The following is a 20,405-nucleotide window of genomic DNA, read 5'->3' as shown; positions in this document are numbered from 1 at the left end:
CCAAAGAAGGGCAATAATTATCGTCGTCCCACATAATATTAAATTTGACTAGGGACGTTGAGAAATCACTGTACAATCGATACTTTCCGAAGCAATTACAAGTGAAAACCAAGTCGACGGAATAGTTTTATTCATACTTATCGATATTGAGATGATCGGAACATCCCTATTTCAACCATCGGGTATAACAAGTACCGTTTCTCGTGTGAATTTAGATTTGACCCCGTTTACAACGGATATTTTTCATAACCACTTAAATGTGATTTTCTCTGTATAGTCAATATAAGACATTCTCTTATGAGAAAGTTATCATATCCGACTCTGATCACCGAAAGAATTTTACCAGAAATAAAGAAACTTGGCAACATTACATTTTATAGGTGTTGTAAAAATTTACAAGTGCAGTTTGTGATTGGTCGAAAAAAAGCAGCAAGTGAAACCTACTTTTTGGACCAATCGCAAACAAGCAGGAAATCCACGGATGTGACGTTACTTGTCAAGTAAAGTGTTTCATTCATACCTATTTTTTTATCAATTTTAATGGATTTTCAGGCAATTGTTTTGCAAAGTGAAAATTGCTCCTAGCATTTTCATTAATTTCCCAGAGAGATATTAAAAAAAAAAAACAATAAAAAATCAAATTTATGATTGCAACACTTTTTTTTGTTTTTTTTTCAATAACAAGTGACAAAAATCTCTGAAAAGATCTGTCATCTGAATCAATTCTGTTAACTACCAGTAAAATAATTTCACCCAGTATATTAAGATTGTTTAACTATTTCAGATTTGCTTTCTCAACAACATTAAGTTGCTGACTGTAAAAAGTCATAACATTTGTTAAATCGAAGTTAAATACGCATGCAACAAATTATTCAGCCGGAGTTTTCAATATTCATGAAAAATTACATTCAAAAAGTTATTGTTCTTAGCATTGAAATGTGATGAGTTTGCAGTTTTTCAGTTTTATCGTATTGCCGAACAATTTTAACCAGAGGTAAGACATTTTTTTTGTTAAATGGTTTAAACTAAAATAACTAAGAGAAACGACTAAGAAGTTTATTGTGCATAATAATTTTATTAAAAGGACAATAATTATTATTCTATTTGCGAAGAGAATACCCAAGGCAAGGTCGAAAGTTTATTCAAGTTTTTCAGTTAATGTTGCAAACAAAAAATTAATAACCCATAAAATGTACTTGTTAATGATTTAGGAAAGTCATATTTAGATGTCAATGGATGACTCTCCAAACAGCTTTAAAAAAAAATATTCTTAATGGCGTAAATAAAAACGCTTTATTTAGCATCATAATTACTCAAACAATTACGTATACCAAGCCAAAATATTGCCATTATAAATATTAATTTTTCCATTCGATTAAATAAAAGTTGAAATTCCACAAATTAGGCTTCTTACACGTGTTTGTCCTACACTGACAAATGACGTAATTTTTTTTTTTAATACCATCAAGCAAAAAATGAAGACACTTCCATACAAATTCACGCCTGACGAGATAATCGACCAAGGAAGAACCACCCAGGAAAACATTGACGTCATACGTCAATGGCTAGGTTCGGTGCACGATGAGGCCCTGCCCCACCACGTTCAAGACGAACTGATTGTAATTTTTCTGTTATCGTGCGAAAATGACATTCCGCTGACGAAAAACACCATCATCAAGTATTACCGATGTAAGAAGAACGGTCCCGAGATATTTGACGATTGGAACATGGACAGGGAAGAATTGAAGAACGCAATGAATACTATGTAAGTTAGGTAAGAATTAAACTCAAGTTGGTTCTTCATAGTTGAAGTTTTGTCCCTGAATGTGACGTCACGATGATAATGTTTTATCACTGTGACGTCACATTTTTTGCTTTGCTTGCTCCATGTCAACCAGTACGACCAGACATTTCAACGATTTTTTGTAGAAAAATGAGCAGCATTCCAGTTCGTACAGACGAAAATTACGTGGTGCACTTTTTCAAACTCCACGACGGTAACTATAAAAATTTTGATCTGGTGTCCTTGATGAAGCTCTCCTACATGCTCCTGGACATCACCCAGGAGAAGAACCTTCCTGGTGGTCTCGTTGTCGTCATAGACACCAAAGAGGTGATCTGGTGCATATAGCAACTAATCACCAAAAGTAGTGCTTTTTGTTCGTTTAGGTTGGATTGATGCACCTAACAAAACTTAAAATGGGAGCCCTCAAAAAATATTTGGAGTTCCTACAAGAAGGTTTTCCCATGCAAATGAAGGTGATACACATCATAAATGCTGTGTACTTTTTCGATAAAATTATGAATATTATCAAAGTGTTTCTCAAAGGGGAGATAATCAACATGGTACTGGTATAGGAGAAACTAGTTGATGTGATAAGTCTAATTGATTGATTTTCAGATCCAAGTGCATCCCCCTACCACAAATCCGGATAAGTTATTCAGTTTGATTCCAAAAAAATGTTGGCCAAGCGATTACGGGGGTGATTTACCCTCATCGGATGAACTACACGAGAAAACTGTTCAACAATTTAAAGAAAAACAAGCTTTTTGGACTTTGGAGCATGAAATCCGTCACGGTAGTCACAACTCTGCTGAATAGCCGAGGTCACAAAGACACACGAGGTCATATTCAGATCGTTTTATGAACCTACTTAAGTAACTGAATTAAACTAATAACCTAAAGAATTACTTATTACTATATGGTTTTCGAGTTGGTGATGAAAAATTAGGAAAGTGAAAGTGTATGGGCAAACACACACACACGAACATTATGCAATGATATTTGGAATTGTCTTGGTACTGGTAGCACCATTAAGATGTTCGTCGATTACGTCGACTGTTCAGGTAGTTTGTAGTGGGTCAAGTTCGGCACAAATCCGTTTTTCCTTGTTACGACCGAATGCGGTTAGGTTTTACGTTTGTTGTGGCTACTTGTAGTTCGTAAAGTCACCACTGGCCGCAATAACAAAGCATATGTTTTTTGAGGATACCGGCTATATGGCAATGTCGAGTAACTCGACAAATGACAGTAAAGACCAGTGTGATTTGACATGGCAATCATCTTCAAAACTTTAATCAAGCACTTTAAATAGTTAAATAGCAAATTATGGTAAGTCCATGAGAAGTAGTTACGTAAATCTCAGCACTATTCCTAGTTTGTAATTGGCCAAGGAAAAGCAGCTTTTCTTCACCAATCACAAACTATACCCAGTGTGTTAAGACTTATGAAATGCTACACATATAACCTTATAATGTTGAAATCTACTTTCATGCGTTAACGTTTAGTTACTTTTAAATACTTACATTTACAGAACAACCTACCTTAAATTAACATCCTTCCAAAGGGAGTTTTTATTTTCTTCTAAAAAAGCTTAAAAAAGATGTTAATCCAACCAACTATCACTATTTTAACTCTAGACACAATATAACAAAAAACATTTATTTTAAAGCATAAACAACACTAAATTCAATAAAAAAATAAGAAATAAAAACCAATTTATGGTTGAATGAATGTTGAATTGAAATGTCAAATTGTCAAACGTCAATCTTTTGCAGAGTTGCCGGCTTGTGCCATATTTGATTTGCTCAGCAGGACACAAATTTAAATTTTGAATTGAGTTTCTAAATTATCCCCAATTAAAACATCATTTATCTGCACAGTGAACACTAACATTTATTAGACAACAATCAAAGTTTAAAACACTAACAAAACTACTGAATTTCCAACATTACAGCCATGTTATCGGTACTTCCCCGCGGCAAATACTCAATATCCCACAAACTGGTGAACATCAAAATATACCCGGAAGGTAAAACGCCTTCGATAACATCGCACTTATCTTTGCAATTCTTCCTCGGTACCAATTTCAGTTGAGTACTGCCAAACATTTGACCGATAAGGGCGTACTTTTCAATCAGTTCCAGTTTCTTATATTTGACCGGATTGTACTTCCGGTTCCAAATCAGCCAATTGTAGGTTACAGGAGCAATTTCTTCCGGTACCGCCCAAGGTCTGTAGGTGAAATTGCGCAGAATCTTCATAGCCTCCAGGTCGCAATTTTGAAAGTGTAGGAAAAAACTGTCAAAGTTGTGTTTTTTAGTAAAAATCTCCTTCAAACTAGCTCCTGGCGATTTTTTGGGGTTGTGGAAGTTGCTGAAGAAGTTGCATGGAACTGAATTGGCAAACTCCTTACGGTCTAACAGAAGACTGAGGAGTTCTTCAGGAGAACTAGTGGTCCAGTGTTCAATAGCCCCAGAAACAATAACAGGGTGGTCAACCTCTAAATATTGACGTATCACATCTGTGGCGTCGTGATCCACAAAGAAATCCTCAAAGTCTATAAAAGTTTCGCACAAATCGCAGTTGAACGGTTCCTCCAGTACTTCATTATTATTTTTCTTTTGGAAAAACTTTGGTACCAGACATGGTTCATGTTTCAGGTATCTCCAGTCGAAATATGGCAAAATTTGAAACATCAACATTCTGGTCAATGCGGTTATTCTCCACGAGAAGTAATCCCAATTTTTCCAGGCTAGAGTAAACAACAAAATGGCGACCAAGATGGACGCAGACCAGTACAAAATGGTGGATGATTGTCCGGTTTTTTGAGGGATTTTCGAAAATATTTGCTGTAGCAGTTTGACGCGTTTCTCGACGTCCAAGTCTAATCCTTGGCAAAAACGGTCAAACTCTATTAAATCTTGGTCTAGGTCATTGAAATTGTGCTTAGCTGGGGTTTTGGATGTGTCTGAGCTTGTTTTTGGCATTCTGACCTGCAATTAGAAATTTGAACTACATAAAAAGTTGTATTGTTTTTTTTAGTTTTAACTGGCTTTAATAATGGATTTGAGATACTTAAAAAAACTTGTAACTATAAGGAATTGTGTGATTCATGAACAATTAAAATCAACTTTCTAATTAGTAGAAAAACCTTAGTTTTATATCACTCTGTAGGTCTTTTGCTTAATAATACAACGACATCTTGCAGAAACTACAATTTCCTTTCACTTATTCCCGCTTATTTCCTTGTAATAAGTAATTTTTTATTTATCTGTACCATATGCTAAACCATTGAAGCGTGAATAAGAAAGCCAAAAACAGTATTTTTTGCATTATTAGTGTGTGGTTTTACCTATTTTATTGGTCACTTTGTAGTTTTTTGTATAAAAAAGCGCGCCGATGAAAAACAAATACGCCACAGGTTGCTGAACTCTCAAAAACGAAATATTTCGAGGGCAAAAATCGCGTCCGCTCGGAAAATCCGCCGTTTTTGAAGCTGCTGGATTGTACGCATGTCGATTTTCATCGATTTTTCCGAGTTGTTTTATTTTGCCGCCACAAATCGAAAAAGAAATAAGACGAACCGCTTCGGCTTGATGGCCAATGACCGATCAGAATGGCGCGACGTTGCCAACATGGGCATCGACTGCTGAAGTTTTAGTTTTTCACCAGTGAATTTTGGGTTTTGAAGAAAAGTAGCATTACGCAACTTATACAATAAATACCTTTTTGTTTACTTACGAAAAAAGAAGTAAATTAAAAAAAAAACCTTTATTGCGTCATCCAGACGAATAAATCAAAATTATCATACCAACCAATGACAGTTAATCACGTGATTCCGGTTGCATTAAGGGCAAGTGGTCACGTGACAAGCTCGTCATTTGCAGCTTGAGGCAGAAAGAGCTTACAGCCGAACTTAACGAATCTGAATTTTTGATAAAGCTTTAAGCAAACAATTAGTGTTCAATCTAACACCTTGAATCTAAATTAATGCTGCTAGAGTATCATAAAACAAAACACACAATCCGTCAAACTGTAATCGAGTGGCATTTTGACTTTTACGTCAACTCGGTTAACTTAATAAGTAGGCTTTGACTTTTGAATTTTTACTAGTTTCTGTAATTTCCAATTAAAGTGCCAGTTTGTTTAATTGTTCCTCTTTTTTTGTTTTTTTATAAAGTTTTAGGTTTACATTTTATTTTTAATGCATTAAGCCAGTTTTTAGTTTGTCCTGATTACGTTTAGATCCAATTTTAGGGTGGACATAAAGTGATTACAAAATGGCGTTGGTTGTAAAAATATAAAACTAACGCCTCCATTTTGGACAGTTTCCACTACTTGGATAGTCATCATAAATCTCAATAATAAACTAATGCAGGTAAATTTTATTTTTTTTTGTAATTTTTGTGTAATAGTATAATGTTATGGTAAAATAAGAAAAAAACGGCATCATAGTAAGTTGCAGTGCGCAGCACCGCGATCGTCAAACAAAAGTCACTAATGTCCTCTGTTGTCTGTCAGGCAGTGTGACAGCACTTCCGCCAGTAACTGGTCGGAAATCCAGTTTGTTGAACGTTTTATTACAATTTTCGCGTGTTTTCAGCCAAATTCTCCATTACAAAGTCGAAACCCGGCATTCGGAGGGTTTATTAGAGCGGTTGTCCGCTTCCGGCCCCACGCCAGACGTAAGAAAAGGCTCGAGTTACGTCACGCCGTTTCCCCCAAATACAAGCCATTTTGATTTTGCGGCCTCAAGGCTCGTTTGTATTTTGACTTTACTGTTTTTTAAAAAATCGCACACGTTCGGCATAGCCTCTTTGAATTTGTGTGTTTTTTGGGACGGCGAACAGAAAAATTGTCAAAATTCCGGTGCCTACGAGAAATCGGGATACCGTACACGGTAGCGGTGACATGAACAAAAGGAAAACTAGGGGAGGCTCTGTCAGGTAAGATGTTTTTTTCTTCCATCATCATGGAGAATGTTTAAGTTATGTTGTCAATGTACAATTTGGGTTCAGTGTATTTTTGTGTTGATTTTGACAGTGAGAATAGAATTGCAATCAAAACTCCAAATATCTAATGGTAAACATTCTAAAATCTTGCTTTACTGTCACCTATTTCCAAAGTCTCCATATTCCAAATAACACAAATGAACCTCTGTTATTACTCACTCTTTAAATTAACTTTCCATCAACCTGAAAAATTAAAACTGCACATTTACTAGATACAATAATGTACCTATTACCTATGTGTGAGTATTTAATATCTTTACTCACTAAGTTGGTGGAGGAAAACTTTTGCTATTTGACAGTCATGAGATAATGTGAATTATTGTAATAATTTCAGCAGTAAAATAAGCAGAACTGATCAACAGACAGTATTTTTCAACTAGGCTATAATGGTTCATCAATAACATACAATATATACAATTATTTTGGGCCTAAATAAGAATTCAAGTGCAAAATAAACAGTTAGGAGTTAAGGAGCACACAAAGAAACCTGGAAAGAAACTATATGGTCTAAATTAAATTGTAAAAAGTAGTATTGTTTGTTTGTCTAATCAAAAGGAATTTTTGCATCTCAAGCTGTGCTGAAAATTTTTTCAAAAATCACATGATTCATCTTGACAAGTATGGAAATTGCAAACTTATACATAAAAGAGATGTGATAAGAAAGAACTATTGCAAATCAATGCCATAGACATTGACCACATACACATCCGGATCCTTGAATCCGCTAAAGTTCTATCCACTTGAAAATCATGTGATGTCATTCAATAATTGGCCATGTGACCCCTTTGTCAGGAAGTCTGTCAACTATCAAAAACGTCCATTTTGGCACACAGAGACACATGAATGTGACAAAAATTAGCTTTATCTGTGTATAGAGCATTTGCAATAACTCTCTTTTCTTATCTACCTATAATTTTTAAAAAAAAATTTCAAACATAACCTAAAAACTGTCACGTGACTTTTAAAAAATCAATTTTAAGCTTTTGGGTAACAAAACAATCAGGTAACCTGAGGAAGTCATTTTTAGTGAATTATTAATTCTTATAACATTTTGACAAGGGTCAAAATGTCATGTACAAAATGTAAAAGCAGGCATCCTATTTCATTAATCTAAACTAAAAACTGTCACATGACCAAAAATAATTTTAAGAGGATATTTCATTAAGGTTTATCATTGTCTCAATGCCAGGAGCCTTATAAGTAAATTTAAGAATGCCACAAATGTGTATAATTTAAAGGCATTTTGAGGTATGTATTTCAAGGCAATATGATGCAGTTTTAAGGCATTATCACTATGAGGCATTTTGAGCAATAATAGAAGCATTTTCAAGGTATTTTTGTATGCAAAAAGGCATAATTGTAATTTTTTTTGATAAAACATTCATTATTTTCCAACATTTGGTAAACCAAGGGCATTTTGCAAAACTGTTTACACCTGGTTTGAGCATTTTAGTTAAATTGCTTCCCATTATTTTCTAAAGTTGACCTGGAGTTTTATGGTTTTGAAGAAAGGTGGTTTATTGCTGTTTTTCCCAAAAATTTAGCTTTGAAGTGTGCCTCATGAATGTTGCCTATCAGTTCTTATATCCTTCCTTCATAAACTTTACCATGAACCCTTCATAAATTTCTGTCTGGGTTTTTGGTAATTCTTTGCAGTGCCGGATTTAGCTCCTTCACCGACCGTTTGCACCTTAAAAGGAGGTCACGTGACCCTTTAAATGATATTGTGCCATTTACAACGGTACGTTTTAAACTAACTCTAGCTTATGTTATCAAGTCCGGCACTAATTCTTTGTACCTTTGCCGAATTATATCTTATTCCAACAAGCCGACTGTTTTACGATCTGTCTCTGGGAAATTTGCAAACTTGCTATTTTAATACCTATTGTTGACCCTTGGACTAATGGGGTCCTAAACTGCTTATAAAAAAAATGGGACGTCAAAAGAGAAGACCATTTACAAAATTTATTGCAAAAATTTAAAAATGGGGTCATTGTAAGACATTTTGCAGAAGAAAGCGGAATTTGCAAGATTACACAGTTTGAATCAATTTGAAGAAACAGTACCTGAAAAAAGTGCAAACATTTTGCTGTCCCATCTATTTTGAGGAGCAGTTTATTTACTATTAAAGGGACAGCAATTTGTTAAATCGTTTTTTCATGACATTCTTGATAAAGTTTCACTTATCTTAGTTACTCATTAGTTTTGTAAATATTGATAAATGCAAACAGAGCTTGCTAAGGGTTGTTTTGTCCTGACACGTCATCTGCAGCATTGTCATAACAAAAGGTCTTTATCACAAACCATGTCCAAAATCAAAACAAATGATGCAGATCACCCCAACCAATCACTGATTATTTGCTTAAAGCAGTAAAAAAATCACCTAAAAAGGTTTAAAGAAAAATGGAATTATACAAAATTTTTAATTTAATTTAGGGCCCAGAGACAGAGATCTCTCGGAACAGAAGGAGTGTACAGCAATCCTGCTTTTATGCACTCAGCCACTGCCCAAGTAGGTAACATTGCTAGAATCACCACGGCCTCTGGACAAGTATGGGAAGGTATTAATTAATCAAATTGATCCAGTCATGTTGGTGAGGTCACCAGAGTTTTTTTGCACCCATTTTCAGGTGTGTTTAAAACGTTTTCCCAAAATTTCGAAGTGGTTTTGGAGGTCGTGGCCAAAGTGGAGAATCCCGACAGTCCCGACTCCCGCCTACTGACAGAAACGCATAGGGACAAATTAATTTTTAAGTCTTGTGATATTTTGAGTATGACGTTTCGTAACGTCGATCTGGACTATCCTATCAAGGATACCTTTCAGGTTCGTTGAGATTTGTTTGGTTAGTTGTACTGTTTCGGCAGTTTGGTACTTTTTTCTCCAGACTGATACGGCAATCTCCTCGCGACTTAACGGCAACAAAAACGAGGAAAAGGAACTGGAACCTTGGGATGCCGGCCAGATGAACGGCAACGATAGTTTAAGTCTAGAATTAGAAGCTTCGAACGGTTGGGATGTGCAGGACATGTTTCGCAAAAACGAGCAGGACTACGGGGTGCAATCCACTTTTGATCATTCATTGCGCGGATATACAGTTGCTTTGCAAACGAGCGACAGTCCGGATTATAGGGAGGCCCAAGCCAAAGCGGAACAAATAGCAAATGAAATTGGTTTGTTTAGCTCTCCGCTTCTGCAAAATGAGCGTTATGAAATAGTGTTTGCCTTTGTAGAAAACCAACCAATGTATAGAGCCAGAATAGAGCTGGAAAATGGGGATGAAGAAACTGCGTATGCAGCTGTTATACGACCATCGCAGCAACAAGAGTCTAATGGTAGGTTTTTATTCTAAATATAATTTTCACCACCAAAAGTAGAAGAAATCGAATATCAGTTACAAAAGATTTTTGGTCTTTCAAACATCATATTTACAGAAGGAGTAAAGGGAATTCTGTGATGTGAGGCACTTTGTTTTCAATGCTGTAGAATTATTATACTATACAGGGTGGAAAATAACTGTTCTTTAGTCAAGATTATTGATTTTTGGGCGTTGTCACCTATAGGTTCTGCTCCCGCGGTTAAAATTTTAAAATCTGAATTTCCCATTGTATAAGTCATAATTGCTTAAAGTTCCAAGTAGGAAATTCCAAGAAAAGTTTTAACGGTTTTGGTCCATTGTGCGGTTTTCTCGATAGGTAAATACATTCCACCGGCCAAGAGAAAGGGTCAGAACAACGGCAAATTAGTTCGTAGTACTCCTCCGCCGTCTAGCGGTGGTTCTAGCAATCAGAATTCACCCTCGCCTAAGGACACGAAACCGCCGGTCCAATATCCGCCACCGCAGCACAATCATCAGCATCAAGCTCATCAAAACAATGCTCATCCTGTACCGGTAAACAGTAAGTAACCTTTTTAACTGTAAAAAAGCCTTTTTGGCACTGTTATTTTTCATTAATTTCTTAAGTCATTTATACAACAATTTCTTAGGTACGCACACCCCTCCTCAACAGCCTCATCCGCCTCAAGTGGCTCAACCGGTGCAACAACACGTGACCCCGCCCGCTCACATACACACGTCAGTGCCTCCGCCGGTTCAACAACAACAACCAAATATACCGGCTCCCAATCATCCACGGTCTGTGGTAAGTTGCGTGGTTTAAACAAAATAGATTCGAAAGGGGTGAGTTGATGCAAAAATGGTTTTGCACGTAGCGTAACGGCGGCGTCTTTAAAAACCAAAACGGTCGTTTTTAGTAAAATTTTCTTACCTGTCGGTCATAAAATTTGCGAACTGAATGTTGTGGGTGTAGGGGTGAGGGGCGGTACTCTGTCTGTTGTCTGAATTCAGTACAGACACTCATTCAGTTGTGTAGTGAACTTCGTGTAGAAACAACGTGAAAATGTACCCTCTTATGTATATGCCGCATAATATGCCGGTAAGTGATGCATCTTAATACTTTTGGAGGTTACAAGTTTATAATCTCTAATCATTGTATGCACTTCTTAATTTTATTGTCTTTATAAAGTTGCACTGCCTTTAATTTAAATAGTTTACTTTGTGAACAACTCAAGGGCAAATAGTTCAAAATTTGTTGATTTTATTATCTAATTTATTATGTTTTAAGATTAATATGCTAACCGTTTGGTTTGTTTTGGGCAGCTGATTGAGAGTATGACTAAATCAAGTTTATCCTAAGATAAACAATTGACTCAACTGAAAGTAGTTTGGATTCCCTTACTTTTGTTGGTTTTATAAACATGATACCACACACCTGATTTATATCTTGTGATTCTATACATGGAGTTATTAATTATTTGTACAGACTTTTTTACAGACTTACTATGGTTACCTAATTTACAAGCTTACCTAGGAAAAAATTATGTATTCGAAAAAGTATAGGTGATGCAATAATTTTGTCAATTAGTGTGGCATATTCTACATTGAACAATGAATTCGGATTCTGTGGATAGATTATCAGTGGCGTACGGAAAACACCAAGAATTTAATTGTTCCAAATTGGAGCTCAATATCTGAAAAACTGTAGGAGCTGTATAGAAAAAACTAAAACATAAAATAAAATTTGGACCCTCTGTATCTTCGGAATGTTGCGTTTGCGAAATTATGCCTATGCGTTTTTGCTTAAAGTAGGTCAAAGATGATTTTTAGTAAAATTTTCTTACCTGAACTGTCGTAAAATTTGCGAACTGAAGTCATAAATAGTTAGAAAAGGGCGATATTCTAAGGGTGAGGTACGCTGTGTCTATCATTCAGTTCTGTAATAACCTTCGTGTAGAAACAACGATAAAATGGACCCTGTTGTGTATATGCCGGTAAGTGATGCATCTGAATACTTTTTGAAGTATTTCAAGTGGTATCATTGTAATATAAAAGCGTAGTGAACGTTTACAGTTGAAAACTTCAAGGTTTTCAAAAGTCCAATTTGTAGTTTATTTTGTGAAAAACTCATGGACAAAAAGTTCAAAATGTATTGATTTTGTTATCTAATTTTGTTTGGCATTGTTTTGTGCAGCTTATTGAGATCAAAGTTTCGTCTGATAAGTTTACAATTGACTCAACTGCAAGTAGTTTGGATTATCATATTTTTGTTGGTTTTGCCTGAAATATATCTTGTGACTACCTATCAAGTGACGAACTTATTCTTTTGTGACGTGAAAACCTTAAAAATTGGTCATGTTTTCTGCACTAAAAACATCATTATACATTTTCGAATTTATTAGATATTTAGCAATAGAAAATTAAAAACTGCTTAATGAAGTAGGTTAATACAGTTAGTTTCAATGTCGGCAGTAAAAGGATGTTTTCGAGAAAGTGTTACGGGAACCACACTAATTTTTGCTGTAGATTTACCTCCGTAAGGGTACTTTTTTTTGAATTGCTTAATATTAAGTATTAATAAATGTAAGACTTAAAACAAGGTACGTTTTTATACACAAATAAACTAAAACAGTCAAAGAACTTCTCTAAAAAATTATCTCCAGTTGTGTATTCCATGTTTCCTTAAAAAATCTAAACTTTCAATGGGTTTTATTTTTTTAGTATTCAATGTTACATTTTCAGGCTTGAAAAATAATAATTAACATTGAATTTCAGCCAATGCATCAACATGTCCAGTTACCGATGAACCCGCCGCACCGGCGTAACTCCCATACTCCTCCTCACCAGTACCCAGTGCAAACAGGACCGATTATGAGAACGGGAGGACCTCATGGGGTGCCGCACACTGGCCCGCCTCACGGCAAACCGCAAATGAACGGCGAAATCAAATCGGGACCGCAACAACGTCAACAACGCCACCAGCAGCAGTTTCAACAACAAATTCAAGATAACGGTCCGCAAGGAATGCCTCCAGGCCATCCTCAAGGTCCTCCGCCTCCAGTAGCTTATCAGGAAGTAAAGCAGGTACGGTTAAACTAAATCTCTTAAGTTCGTAAATGTTAAATTTATATAATAAATTGAAACAGGAGCAGCCTCCACAGGCACATCAAATGCAACCGGGGTCTAGGCAACAACAGCCGCCACCGCCGCAGCCGCTTCCCAATCCTGAATACATCAAGGAGTTGCAAAATTTTTCGCAGGAATTTAATCTTGCTCCGATGGGGGCTGCCCACGCTGCTCCCGCTTTACCACCAGGAGCGCCGCCCCACGTAGTGCAGCAAGGAATGCCACACCAGAATCCCGGGAATATGCAAGTACCCGAAACTGCTCCAGTTGTTAATCAGATGGGGCCGCCGGCTCAAGGACATAGCACTGGAACTTCACCCAGTGGTAGTAGCAGTAATCTGAGCTCGGTGAATAGGTAGGAATATTGTTTTGTCTTTTTGTTCTTCATATTCAACAATTTGTTTTGTTATTGTAATAATTAAAATTAACAAAAATTTGTTTCAGCAGCAGTCAAGATCAGAGTCAGTCGTCGTCTGGTTCGCAGAAACAACCAAGCCCTGCTCAAAGTCCACCAAGCACCGAAAACGAAAAACTGCAAAACACGGTCGCTAAATCAAAATTAAATCCGAACGCAAAGGAGTTTGTTCTCAACCCTACTGCTAAGCCGTTTCAGCCTAGGTTAGTTAACGGCAACTTGTTTTGGAGTCTTAATTTGACAGAATCTCCGTGCAGGTCTCCTAGTACCCCGTCGGCTAGTAGGCCGCATACACCGCAAACACCATCTCACAGTCCTTACATCACTACAGTGAGCGGACCTGGAGGCCCTCCTATGTCCGTTGCAATGATGCCGATGCATCATTACATGGCGTTCAGCCAGCCTCAGCCTTCTTATCAACCCCAACCGCCGCCACAGCCTAACAGGATGAGAAAGCGTAAGTTATTTTTTGTACTTTTTTTGCTTTGATTATTAATGCTACTGTTTATTCCAGTACCTATGAATCAAATGCGTGCAGAGATGGCATCGCAAATGCAGCACGCTGCTGCCGTGACTGGTCAGCCACTGCTGGCCCCTGCCCCCATTCCTCAATACATCTTCAATCCTGGGCCAGCCGCGCATGGTATGAATCAGGCAGCTTATCAACCCGCTACTGTGGCTGCAATGCATGCCGCTGCTGCTACGATTCGAATGTACGACGCTGGAACTGGTCCTGCTCAAGTAATACCCGATCTTCACTCTAAACGAAGAACAGTTTCTAAAACATTTATTTACAGATTCCGTATTTACCTCCTCAACCGAGCGGTACACCTACTCCAGCCCAAGCGCAGTACAATCCTGCCGCAGTACAGCAACAGCAAGGTCCGCCGCAGGGTTATCAAGTAAGTTCAAATTCACGCTGGTATAACATTTTGATGAATATCACCGGTCAAAGTGTTATCAACGATTACAACTATGATTTTTTTTACCAATAATGGTTTTCAATTTTCTAGGTACCACCGCAACAGGCTGCTCAACAAATACCGACAGTGTTCTGTCTTCCTCAGCATCACATGTTGTCAAACGTTTCCTACCTGCAGCAAGCACCACCTCCCGGACCTCCTCAACATGTTCAGGTGAGTTTTTGACTGTTTCGAGTTTTGATTTATACGTCAATAACTTGTACAGTTTGAAATAAGTGTATCTGGGACTACATTTATGTTGTAGAATCTAAGTGGTAATAATGACTTTTGCTATATTGAGATTTTGAAGGCTAGTTGAGAGACAAAAAGGTATCAATCATATAGAAACTAGCTGATTTCTGAAGAAAATGTCATTAAGAAAAACTGTCTGGTACCGTTGCTATTAATGGTCAAAGCTCTTGTAAAAGTAATAATGAGCTTCATGATCAGGCAGCTCACACAGACAAAACTTGTGACATTGACATAGTTTGAAATACTTAAATTTTGAGAAACAAACATTGACACCATAAAAGTTACATTGGTTGTATTGGTAAATTTGACAGTTTTGGATTAAGTCAAAAGTTTTGTGTTAACCTCTTTTCTAGATAAACTGAAGATACTCCACACGATCATTTTAAATACCTGTCACTTATTTCAAACTGTACAAACAAGCATAAAGCGAAGCGAACAAGTGAGCCAATGTGTGAAAAAGCAATTTACGTTTTCAGGTGCTGGTGCAGCATCAACACCCTTCGCAGGCCGGCAACCCCCACGGCCCCAACCCTTAACGCTGAACAGATCGGTGGAAGGATGGCCTGGAGGTATCCATAGAGAAATTTAATTTTATTTAGCATAAGTAAGGTTCCTACTGTGGTAGGTTTCATTCTAGGCGGTGGCAAAATCCCGTTCGACTGTTTCTCTTCGTTTATTTTTTTATTCAGTCAGTCTGCGATTTGTGGGAATTTGCCTCTTCTCAAAAATATTTTAGTTAGTTATATAAGAAACTAACTAAAATATTTTTGATTGTTTACGGTTAAAAATCAAGTTGTTAATTGATTCTAAGTCTAATTGATTCAGAATCAATTAACAACTTATCAGTTTAGCAACCTTTTTAGAAGTTTTAAGAACACACATATATTAAAGACTTCTAAAAAAGATGATAGTTTGGTATGTTAAACAATTAAGTTAAGTAAATGTATTTCAACTTTTTTAACTCAACACTGTTTATCTGTGTCAGTTTTTGATTTTTTCCAGTGTCATTCTGGTTTTTTATTACACAATATGGATAACAGAGGCTTGGTGGGTTTCGCCACAACAATAACAATAGTATAGTAGACAGGATAATTTTTTTCTGGATTCCATGATATTTGTGGGTGTCAAAAGAGTCCAGGAAAACAAGTAATACTTGATTTTACAGCTTTTTCCCCAGTTGTCAATATTCAGGATCATTGATATGTAGATTTGGTCAAAAATAGTGTTTTCCAAGATAGGAATATAATATTATAGCAGTACATACTATACAGGGTGCCCCACCGGGATCTATCGCAAACGATGTTTCGAAAACTGTAAAAATTTCAGGAATTAGTATTTTTGCGTTGAGGCTTCCACATCTAAAATACTCGTAATTTCACTTTTATGGTACCATCGTAGGTATAGACAAAAAGTGTAATAATATACAGGATGGTCAAAATAGTGAAGTTGGTAACAACTTCTGGTACCTCAAATGTACAAATATTTTAGATATAGAGGCACCAATGCAAATAATTCTAAAGTTTGGTAGTTTTGGAAATATTGACCGCGGTAGTTCCCGGTGGAACACCCTGTATATTTGCTACTATTATTATCATAGTTTGATAATAATTTGGTGAATATGGCCATAAGAGAGTGGTAACGTAAAAGTAAGGTTGAAAACACGTAATGTAAAAAGGATTTGGAAAATATTTCGTAGTTTCTCAGATTTTGCTGATTATCCTACGCTCAAATCTCGGAAACTAAAGGAGACGCTATATCGTTGCTCCGGCAGAATACTGACGTAATTTTTCAGGAGAACTAAAGAACGAAAGTGGGATTTAATTATTTGTTCTTAATATTTTTTTTTTTGATATGTGACACTTTCCTCATTATTTTACGATATTTAAGTTTTTGAAGATTAATGTTAGGCTTAACTCAACTGTTGAAAATTTTGCAGTTACGTCACTCTTCTGCGGGTGCAGCGATATGATGTTTTAACGTTTCTAAAATAACAAATGACAGTTGACTTGTTCCATCAATCCCAAGTAAACTCTACAGCTCTACTAAGTACTTGGACCTCAATGATTTTTATGAAGAAAACCTCAAGTCCATTTATTAGACTATAATATTTCTTTTTTTTTTTCTATTACATACAGGTGTGGTAAATTGAAAAGCGACCATAGGAAAACCGTGTAACGGACAGAGAAACGTAGGTAATTGCATGCGCGGGAGAAAGACAGAAAACGAAAAAAATATCAAGTAGGCCATATTTTTAGCGCGCTGTTGCCAAACGCCGTAAGTAAGTTTGTCGAGGGTATTGAATACTTACGGCGTTTGGCAACAGCGCGTTAAAAATATGGCCTACTTGATATTCTTTTCGTTTTCTGTCTTTCTCCCGCGCATGCAATTACCTACGTTTCTATGTCCGTTACACGGTTTTCCTATGGTCGCTTTTGGATTTACCACACCTGTATATAATATATACTGTTCTCGCGGTCTGAGTTTACACGTGCGTCATCCCCCTGTGATCTAGAAGTAGACATGCATTATTGACTTCATCCTTGTCTAATGTTCACTTTCAGAAAGGGTAAATATCTAAGTGAATGTCTTCCAAAAAAAACATTTACTGATTAGCGCTTCTATTTTAGTCATTGTCAGTTTGACAACCATCGAAATTTATTTGATTTGTTTACTATTAATTCTTTTCCGTTTCTTTGTGTTGTTAATCCTTTATAAAGTTTTCTATTTACCACACCACCACAGTTCTTTTAAGAGCTATTGTTTCTACGCTTTTAACATTCTGTAAGTACTTTCATAATATTATTATTAATATTTTTATTTTTTTTATGTCGGCTGTCACGACCTAACCAAAATTGGCACAATTACTAACCTGTTTTGAAAAAAAAGTGGGAGTGTCTATTATGATTTTTATTTAGCCATTTGGTTTTTCCTAAATTCGGAATTACTTACTATTACAATATTTTTTTAGAAAATGCCTGGAAACATTCTCTACAGACAAGCCCAGCAGTTAATTCTTAACTTTTGTGAATATTTTGAATTTGAAAAAACTAATGGAGGACCTTTAGAAGCTTTATCATCTGTTAAGGAGGGAGAAAATAAGAAATTTTAAGACCTTACATATTCTTACTGATGTACTTTTTTTGATACTAGAAGGTTGTAGCTGCTTTGAAAATTTCCCGCAAAACTGTTTATTCGATTCGGGAAAAGCAAGCAAGTAATGTTATGATTTCCTCACCTAGAAAACCTAAATCGAGACGTTATCGACGCGTCAAAACCACTGATTTATCTGAAAGCATTAAAATGGATGTTTGAAATACATTATATGATATGTACAACGATAGTATGTTAATAATAGTAAAATATATCTATTTTTGTAAGAAACATCTATTAACATTTCATTGTTTCCAGAGACTGAGATTTTTGGGTTGCATTATAGATTTTTCATACAAATTTCTTCAAACATATTAATAAGAAAGTCATAGAAAAAATAAAATAAGCGTCTAAAATGTTTTCCAGCGGGTTTAAAATAAAATTAGTCGATTGCAACCTGAAAATGAGATATGAGATACTACAGCATCACTCAGAATGTCTTATTAAATTTTTAATTTGTTGTATTTATTTTAGAGAAACATGTAACCATCCAGAACCTAAATCAAGAGCTTAAAATTAAAGAAATACTACATATTGGTGATACATCTCTGCGATTTTCGTAAATAAATCAGGTTTCAAATTTAGACGGAATTCTATGATCCAAAGGGAGACTTCTCATAAATAAAAAATGTTATTTCGGTCAAGATATTTTTGATTTGCTTTGGTATAAGATTATTTTAGTGCAAATTTTAAGCCAAAGATCTCTACTTTCTGACTGACAATACACGCAAAATTTTAAACGTGACGAAGCTTTAGACACGCCCTTTTCTATAATATGAACACAACAGGTTTGTTGACGAAAACTTGATTTGATTCATATGATTATAAATGACGTAGCCTTCGTGACGCACGGGTAAACTCACTCCGCGAGAACAGTATGTAATAGAAACTATAGTATAGTCTAATATATACTATACTTTCTATTACTTAAACTTATTTAATATAACTAAAATAATTCATTTAGATATTTAGAGTAAGCAAAAAAATGGGTCAGAGGTGTCCTTATTTTTACAATACTTAAACTCATCTGTATGTTAACAAAAAAATTTAAAAAAAAAACAAAAAAAATAAAAAAGCAAACTGGGTTTTAAAAATGTTTGGTTGAGTAGTAGTAAGCCCAGGAACAAAACCGAAAAAACTATTATTTTAAACGGTTTTCGGATATAAATTGACGTTTTTTGTAAGTTTTTAACGTCAATGTTTTTTTAATAATAACGTCCATCTACATAAAGAAAACATGTTGGGCTTCTTTTCATTACTTTTTATCCAGAGTTCTTTATTAACCACACGTTTACAGTGAACAGTGTTGAGTTCCTACTTTTTTTTTAGATAGATATATTTTTGTTATTGCATTTTTTTTGTTACTCATCTTTCAGTTGTTCTTTTCTGTGTTGTTGTCGTTAATACTTTTCGTTACTACAGCTAGTGGCAACCAAAATTATTAACGACAATTTAGGTTTATCATGTAAGTTTTTGTAAACTAGATTTAGGTATCACTATTTTTTTGTCTACTGGACCGTTGTCTTGTAGAAATTATGTTGAGCAGGAGACAGAGAGAAGTAACGGACGTTATAATTTGGTGTTTTGTCCTGTTCGCAAACTGTCCACGTCATTATTCTAAAACCATTTGCGCAAAGACGTATAGGTGCCTTAGTTATACAGGGTGGTGGGGTTCAATGCAATAAAAAACAGCAGGCGAGCGCAATCCAAACCTACACCCTGTATCTCTTCTAATTACCAGGTAAACGATGTTTTTTTTTGTCATTTCGGGCACCCAATTTTTGTTAACCGGCGCCATAAAGGGTTTGTTAACTGTTAACATTTTTGTGAGAAAACCAACTTAATGGTTTTTGTTTCGAAATTGCCTGAAACCCTTTGATTTTCAAATAAAATCCACTGTCGGATTTTAGCTTGTACCGTTTCAGGTATATATTTCTTTATTTCTGAAACGGTGCAGACCAGAAAAAAAATAAGAAAACTTTTTCAAAGTTTTTTTGTTACAAATAAAACTACTGAAATTTTATTTGTAAATTGGTTCAGTTTTATTTCAGTAGTTGTTGTTGTTTGCATTCCTATTCCGTTAGAAGAGTTGGCAGGTGTCTTTTAAGAAAAACAAAACATAAGGAAGTTTAGTGGCCAATAGGCTAGAAGAAGTTTAGACATGTAAGTACCTGCACTTTTTTATTACTTATTATGATACATAAACAGGCTTATGAATCTGGTACATAACATTATAAAGTTTTGGGATATTGTGCTAATTTTTTGTAAAAATTTTCATGGTCAACTGCTTTTGATGGTATTAACAACTAAACAAAGCGAGTTATTAAACCCACTACACAGATGCCAAATTCGATATATCCAAACTAGGTC

The 20,405-nt window shown here is 35.7% G+C and overlaps 3 protein-coding genes and 1 long non-coding RNA gene across 7 annotated transcripts; 3 read left to right on the top strand and 1 right to left on the bottom strand.

Moving 5' to 3' along the window:
• Positions 1 to 796: 796 nt before the first annotated feature.
• LOC145727305 (alpha-tocopherol transfer protein-like) lies at positions 797 to 2,688 on the top strand. Its single transcript, XM_081976851.1, has 5 exons — positions 797 to 994; positions 1,470 to 1,765; positions 1,930 to 2,113; positions 2,170 to 2,346; positions 2,402 to 2,688. Exons 2-5 carry the CDS (start codon positions 1,476 to 1,478, stop codon positions 2,600 to 2,602), a joined length of 852 nt encoding a protein of 283 aa, XP_081832977.1. The 5' UTR covers positions 797 to 994; positions 1,470 to 1,475; the 3' UTR covers positions 2,603 to 2,688.
• Positions 2,689 to 2,853: 165 nt separating this feature from the next.
• On the top strand, positions 2,854 to 5,106 carry LOC145727315 (uncharacterized). The gene is made up of 2 exons (XR_014177855.1): positions 2,854 to 3,112; positions 4,444 to 5,106. It is a non-coding gene; the product is annotated as an uncharacterized LOC145727315 (long non-coding RNA).
• On the bottom strand, positions 3,651 to 12,112 carry LOC145727303 (uncharacterized). 2 transcript variants are annotated; one of them, XM_081976849.1, is made up of 2 exons: positions 11,975 to 12,112; positions 3,651 to 4,776 (listed from the first exon to the last, which is right to left on the bottom strand). In XM_081976849.1, the coding sequence occupies exon 2, from the start codon at positions 4,768 to 4,770 to the stop codon at positions 3,715 to 3,717; it is 1,056 nt and encodes a 351-aa protein (XP_081832975.1). In that variant the 5' UTR covers positions 4,771 to 4,776; positions 11,975 to 12,112; the 3' UTR covers positions 3,651 to 3,714. The 2 variants fall into 2 exon arrangements, with proteins under 2 accessions (XP_081832975.1, XP_081832974.1); XM_081976848.1 differs by lacking the exon at positions 11,975 to 12,112 and adding an exon at positions 5,136 to 5,409.
• Atx2 (Ataxin 2) lies at positions 6,290 to 20,066 on the top strand. 3 transcript variants are annotated; one of them, XM_081976829.1, is made up of 15 exons: positions 6,290 to 6,729; positions 9,232 to 9,356; positions 9,426 to 9,619; positions 9,681 to 9,966; positions 10,027 to 10,128; positions 10,489 to 10,692; positions 10,781 to 10,935; positions 12,906 to 13,214; positions 13,277 to 13,611; positions 13,704 to 13,874; positions 13,929 to 14,128; positions 14,186 to 14,412; positions 14,469 to 14,573; positions 14,685 to 14,807; positions 15,346 to 20,066. In XM_081976829.1, exons 1-15 carry the CDS (start codon positions 6,695 to 6,697, stop codon positions 15,472 to 15,474), a joined length of 2,700 nt encoding a protein of 899 aa, XP_081832955.1. In that variant the 5' UTR covers positions 6,290 to 6,694; the 3' UTR covers positions 15,475 to 20,066. The 3 variants fall into 3 exon arrangements, with proteins under 3 accessions (XP_081832955.1, XP_081832956.1, XP_081832954.1); XM_081976830.1 differs by having other exon boundaries at positions 13,701 to 13,874; positions 15,362 to 20,066; XM_081976828.1 differs by having other exon boundaries at positions 13,701 to 13,874.
• Positions 20,067 to 20,405: the final 339 nt, after the last annotated feature.

The sequence above is a fragment of the Ips typographus genome, linkage group LG3 (assembly GCF_016097725.1).
Source record: "Ips typographus isolate SLU linkage group LG3, UJ_Ityp_2.0, whole genome shotgun sequence".
NCBI classification, from domain to species: domain Eukaryota; kingdom Metazoa; phylum Arthropoda; class Insecta; order Coleoptera; family Curculionidae; genus Ips; species Ips typographus.
This window is presented reverse-complemented; position numbering and strand designations above follow the sequence as displayed.

Coding starts and splice junctions, on each gene's coding strand:
- Atx2 (XM_081976828.1), top strand. CDS start 6,695: ATGAACAAAAGGAAAACTAGGGGAGGCTCTGTCAG. Junction 10,129..10,488: donor GCAGCAACAAGAGTCTAATG/GTAGGTTTTTAT, acceptor TTTTCTCGATAG/GTAAATACATTCCACCGGCC. Junction 14,129..14,185: donor GCCTAACAGGATGAGAAAGC/GTAAGTTATTTT, acceptor TGTTTATTCCAG/TACCTATGAATCAAATGCGT.
- LOC145727303 (XM_081976849.1), bottom strand. CDS start 4,770: ATGCCAAAAACAAGCTCAGACACATCCAAAACCCCAGCTAAGCACAAT.
- LOC145727305 (XM_081976851.1), top strand. CDS start 1,476: ATGAAGACACTTCCATACAAATTCACGCCTGACGAGATAATCGACCAA. Junction 1,766..1,929: donor AAGAACGCAATGAATACTAT/GTAAGTTAGGTA, acceptor GATTTTTTGTAG/AAAAATGAGCAGCATTCCAG. Junction 2,347..2,401: donor AAGGGGAGATAATCAACATG/GTACTGGTATAG, acceptor ATTGATTTTCAG/ATCCAAGTGCATCCCCCTAC.